Below are 6,000 nucleotides of genomic sequence, written 5' to 3' on the forward strand. Positions count from 1 at the left end.
ACTGGACGGTGCAGGTTGGTTTTTTGTTTTTCTTTTTCATTTTTTTAAGGTACAATCCTATATAATAAAACCCTAATATGCAAATCGACCGAATGGCAGAACGACTGGTTGCTATGATGCGCACTGACCACCAGGGGACAGACGCTCCACGCAGGAGCTGCCCCCTGGTGATCAGTGCGCTCCCAGACCACCGCTCAGCCAGAAGCCGGGCTCACGGCTGGCGAGTGCAGCAGCGGTGGCAGGAGCCTCTCCCACCTCCGCAGCAGCGCTAAGGAGCAGTGAGCCAAGCAGTAAGGAGCAGCAAGCAGGAGGACAGTAAAGAGCGAGGGGTTCCAGACTGGGAGAGGGCGCAGGCTGGGCTGAGGGACACAGCCTTCCCACCCCCAGTGCATGAATTTCATGCACCAGGCCTCTAGTTTGTATATAATAAAATAGATTCTTACTAGTGTAGCGTTTTGTACTTTTTGACAGATAAATAGGTAGGTAACAACACAAAATATAGAGCACTTCAATCAGTCCAAGAAATTTCCTCCTGCACCTTTTTAGCCAACCTTTCCTCCCACCTGATATTCCTACAACGACTTACCTGTTTTCTGTCCCTTTAGTTCTGCTTATATAAGAATATCATAATTTCAATCATACAATATGTAGCCTTTGAGTCATTTTACATAATGTATTTGAGTTTCAGCCATATTGTGTATATCAGTAATTGTTTCCTTTTTCTTGCTAGGTATAGTTGTTCATTACATAAATGTACCACAGTGTTTTTTTATTCATTAACCAATTAAAGAACATGTCGGTTGTTTCCAGTTTAGGGCAATAATAAAGCAAGCCACTATAAACCTTCACATAAGGATTTTATATGCACATAGGTTTTATTTCAGTTTGGTAAATACTGGGTAGTGGGATTGCCTGGTCATGATGAATGATTAACTGATAAGAAATCGCCAGGCTGTTCTCCAAAGTGGTTGTACCATTTTCCGTTCCCCAAAGTAGATATGTGAGGTTATATTTCCTCTTCTTATTGTCAGTTTGCTTTTAAGCATTTGAATAAATGTGCATTAGTATCTCACTGTGGTTTTAATTTACATTTTCTTAATAACTAAATATGTTGCGCATCTGTTCTTTTGTGCTTATTTGCCATCTGTATTTATCTTGGTAAATGTGTGTTCAAACATTTTGTCTATTTTTATAATTGCGTTTTCTTATTTCTTACTGAGATTTGAGTGTTCTTTATCTACTCTATTTATGTGCTTTGCAAGTATATTCTCCCAATATGTGACTTGTCCTAATGGTGTCTTCCAAAAAGCAGATTTTAAATTTTGAAGTTCATTGCTCAGTTTTCTTTTATGTATTATTGTATCTAATTTTTTTTGCCTAGCCCAGGATCATAACGATTTTCTCTTACACTTTCTTTTAGTAATTTTCTAGTTGTTATTCTTATATTTAGTTCTATGGTCCATTTTTAATTAATTTTTCTATATAGTATAAAGTATGGATCAAGATTCAAATTTTTTGCATATGAACATTCAGTTCTAAAATATATTTCTTTTGAAAATATACATTTATGTGATTTTTAAACATTCAAACATTACAAAAGAGTTCATGGTTAAAATTCAGGTTTTTTTTTCTCAACTCTGCCTGCAGTAACTCTCCTCCAGAGGCAACCACTGTTACCTCGGAGATTCCATGCATATACATCTTTCTGATATATCTACTTCCTTTGGGAGTGGGGCGGGGCGGGAAAGAAGAGCCAGGGTTTTTCAAAATAGGCAAAAGTATTCTGTTAAAAAGTGTAGTTTTTAGTTTACATATCACTCTGCTCAAAGCCTCACAGGCCTTAAACGATCTGTACATGTATCCTATTTCGCACGCATGGGTACACACTCCACACATAACCCTCACTGCCTTCCTCACCCACTGCTCTTCTTCTCTCTTGCCACCTTGACCTCTTTGTGGTTTTCACATACACCAAGCATGTTCCTACCCCAGGGCCACTGTATTTATTATTATTTTTTTTTTTGGCCTAAAATTCTTTTTCCTCTCAGATATCTGTACAACTTGCTTCTTCGCATTCTTTAAGGCTTTGCCCAAATATCACCTTCTCAGTAAGGTCTTACCTAATACACCAGTTTAAAACTGCAAATTATGTCCCCCAATTACCAGTCATCATCCCTGCTTTTTCTCCATTGCTGTCATTACCTTCTAACATGCTTCATAATTTTACTTAACTTTCTTTATTGGCTTTTAACCCCCCACTGGAATATAAGCTTCATGAGGACAGGGATTTCTGGGTTGTTTTTTTATTGCTCTCTCTCATACTCAGAATAATGCACTTAAGTATTTGTGAGGCCTGAAGGCCTGAAAATGCAACATAGTTTTTACACAAATATAGATGAAAACAAAATTGTGACTTTCCATTATTTGTATATATTGTGTGTGCTCTTAGTACAAATATGCAAATTTTGGCCTATTCCTTATGTGTCTTTGGCTACTTTAGAATGTTTACCTAGAATGGAATCTAATTTCCAGGTTTTTTTGTTTTGTTTTAATATTTTCTTATTGATTTCAGAGAGAAAGGGAAAGAGAGGGGGAGCCTAAAACATCAGTTATGAGAGAGAATCATCAATTGGCTGCCTCCTGCACGCCTCCCCATCAAGCCTGCAACCCAGGCATGTGCCCTTGACCAGAATCAAACCAAGGACCCTTCAGTCCACAGGCAACACTCACTCTATCCTCAGAGCCAAACCGGCTAGGCCAGTGGTCGGCAAACTCAATTAGTCAACAGAGCCAAATATCAACAGTGCAACGATTGAAATTTCTTTTGAAAGCCAAATTTTTAAAACTTAAACTTCTTCTAACGCCACCAGGCCGTGGTGTTTTGTGCAAGAGCCACACTCAAGGGGCCAAAGACCCGCATGTGGCTCGCTAGCCACAGTTTGCCGACCACGGGGCTAGGCTAACTTTCAGTTTTGACTGTACACGTAAGAACATAGGAAAACGTGTTTTGAAATATGTAGAAATTTCACTTATATTATAGAGAGCAAATTTAAATCTTGGAACAGGTGCTGAACCTCTTATCCATAGTTTCATGCTCTGAAATACAGAGCTTCTGTTCTACAGACACATACTGCAGGTGTAGTGAGACTAAACAGCAATCTGAAAATGTGAGGCATCCACTATGTTCATCCTCCAGAGGAACCAGCAACCTACTCTATACATAGATATATGCTATCTAGTTACCAATAGGGGCACAGTGCTAGATTTTAAAGAACTCTGCAAACTGCAGCAGCTATTCAGGTGATCATTATGCCCAGAGGAGGAATTGGAATTCCATTACCCTATCATCAATTAGGTTTTTTCCACAGTCTCTATTCCCACTCTTACTGTCTCCCTCTTCTCACTCCTCCTAATTAAATTTATTTTTATACTTTAAAAAAATGGAATAAGTTTTAAGTGCTCAGTTCTCATTTATTTTTCCTTTCCCAGGAATCTTACATCTTTTAATATCATTTTTAAGACAACAGAGAAACATCACAAAATCAAGATTAGATCAACTTGGTCCTTTCTTTGTCATTATACTGATCCTTAATAGAGTTCTATGAAGTAGTGAAGTGTGCTTTGTACATGTTGAACAAATAACAAAACATGTACCAGCTTCTTATGAAAACAATTTAGTCAGGAGAGAGACAACTGTTGAAAAGCAGTTATAGTACTGATGCCATCAAAGATTGAAGGATATTTTTAATTGGTTAATTTGGAATAAACGGCACAGATCACCCAGTTCCTAAAAAATAAACTAAGTTTCATTTTCTTTAACCTACTCTCTGTTCTCAAACTTAACAGTAAAAAGGCCAGCAGCCAAAGGAGCAACAACAAACATCCAGATTGATTGCACTTTGTTTGTTTGTTTTTAAGTAACCAAAAACCTGCCTTAACAAAATTGGTGATCTAAGATCTGATTATCAGCCTCTCTGAAGGATTCCTGGAAAACTTTTCATCTTTTAAAAACGTTCCAAAGTCACTTTACATGAAGTTGTTCAGTGGCAGAACTTTTTGAGAAAGTGTGGTCTTCTGCTTTGAAATGCATTTGATATTTTGGAGAAAATAAGTTCTCTGGTAAATTGTCCTTTGTGTTTATTATTAACAGACAACTTCGCTATCCTCACCTCCTAAAATTACATTTTACTGCTTTTGTTTTGGGGATAGGTTCAGAATTTTCACAGCTGTATTCAGGTAACTGAAGACTTTGTGTCTCCAGAACATCTCGTACAATCATTTCATTTAACACAGGAATTGAGACTTTTGAAGGATGAAATCAATTATGATGATAAATTACAGGTAAGAGATGAATTTTCTAACTAGCTTCTGTTCTGCAGGCTTTTTATATTCAGAAATATTAATACATGCATAATAGCATAGGCCATCATGGCCTAGTTTTTCACATTCGGGTAACAACCAAAGATTAACCCCACTATGCACTTAATTGTATAACTTTTAGTGGCCCTGATTTTAACTTTTGGTTTAACAACCAGAAGTTATTAACCTTGACATTTTTTAACTGTGACGTTTATTTTCCTTGAATTTGGCTTTCCATTAAAAGGTTTTTTTTAATATAGCAGTTAATATTTGTTAATTTGAAATCCTAGCATAATTCCAAAACATCTGTTTCAGGTTAAAAACATCTTGTATCATGCAGTCAAGGAAGTGGTAAGAGCTTTGAAAATACATGAAGAGGAAGCAGAGGATATGGAAGAAAATTAGGTGTGTTCCAGTTTGCTGTTTTTAGGCCATTGAAGTGGGATTACTTGCTCTTGAACAATGATATGTATGCACACTGACTTAAGCTTCATAAAACCATCAGTGCCAAGAAATTCTCTTTGTAGTAATTACTTGTTACTGACATCACAGCGGTATAGCATAAGTCACAGCTCCTATGATTCAATGTTAGTTATTAAAACAAGCTACATTTAAAAAGCAGCACTTCATAGCTGCTTTTGTATTATAGTGTATATGATGTTTGTGAAAATGCCAGATTTAAAATGATGTATTTATTTTTGGAAAAAAATACAAAATTCTATGCTATATTGTTGATCAAGTGTAAATGTGACCTTGTACAGTTTACTAAAATAACTGATATTTTTCACTACATTGAGACAGTTACTGTGAGAATAGGACACAAACACCAGCTATTGCCTGCATTTGGGAAACTGCTGAGTCGCACAGCATTCATGTCATAATCAGAAAATTACTGCCAAATAATTGTAAAAATTGTAAAATATAAAGTATATAAAGCAGATACTAAATACAGACACTTCAATATTTTGTTGAAGTTCTTGACTGTACAATTAAACATTTTCAAAAGGTGTAATTTATTTAAAATTGTCTCATTTTGGTAAAATTTATGTGACTTTTAAAGCTAAATATTAAACTTAATATGCTATGTAAATATATACATATATACATTTAATGATGTATTTTTTTAAAACATTGGCTTGCTTTTATTTGTTAAGTGCAAGTGTTACATATGGCTTTGTACATGGAAGTTGAAAGGGGTTTTACATTTTCCATTAAAAGGACTTTATCAAAAATTGGCTTGCTTCATCCTCATCAAAGTGATTAACAGCATTTTCTTGTGATATTATGTTCTTTTCTGAAACAGTTCCCCCTTACCTTTTATCCTTGTAAGCTTTTTTTTTTTCTTTCAGCTTTCTTCCAACTCTGGTAGCCATCTATATATATAAAAACCTGAGCAACCGGTCAACCAGTTGCTATGATGTGCACTGACCACCAGGGGGCAGACGCTCAATGCAGGAGCTGCCCCCTGGTGGTCAGTGCGCTCCCACAGGGGGAGCGCCGCTCAGCCAGAAGCCAGGCTCATGGCTGGTGAGTGCAGCTGCGGTGGCAGGAGCCTCTCCCCACTCCGCAGCAGCACTACCAAGTGGCGGTGGCAGGCGCAGCGGGCCAGAATGAGCGCAAGTGGCGCGGCACCCGACCCCA

General features: G+C 37.1%; 1 protein-coding gene across 10 annotated transcripts in view; it reads left to right on the forward strand.

Moving 5' to 3' along the window:
* The window catches only part of JMJD1C (jumonji domain containing 1C), a 244,456-nt gene extending 238,775 nt beyond the window's left edge, over positions 1-5,681 (forward strand). For 8 of the 10 annotated variants that reach the window (XM_079793546.1, XM_079793547.1, XM_079793544.1 and 5 more), the window contains 2 exons: positions 4,210-4,341; positions 4,675-5,680. In XM_079793546.1, coding sequence (XP_079649672.1) covers positions 4,210-4,341; positions 4,675-4,764 — 222 coding nt within the window. In that variant the 3' untranslated portion in view covers positions 4,765-5,680. Of the gene's footprint in view, positions 1-4,209; positions 4,342-4,674 lie in introns of all 10 variants that reach the window. The other 2 variants (XM_079793542.1, XM_079793545.1) reach the window with 1 other exon arrangement.
* Positions 5,682-6,000: the final 319 nt, after the last annotated feature.

This window comes from Cnephaeus nilssonii, assembly GCF_951640355.1.
Source record: "Cnephaeus nilssonii genome assembly, chromosome: 16".
NCBI lineage: Eukaryota > Metazoa > Chordata > Mammalia > Chiroptera > Vespertilionidae > Cnephaeus > Cnephaeus nilssonii.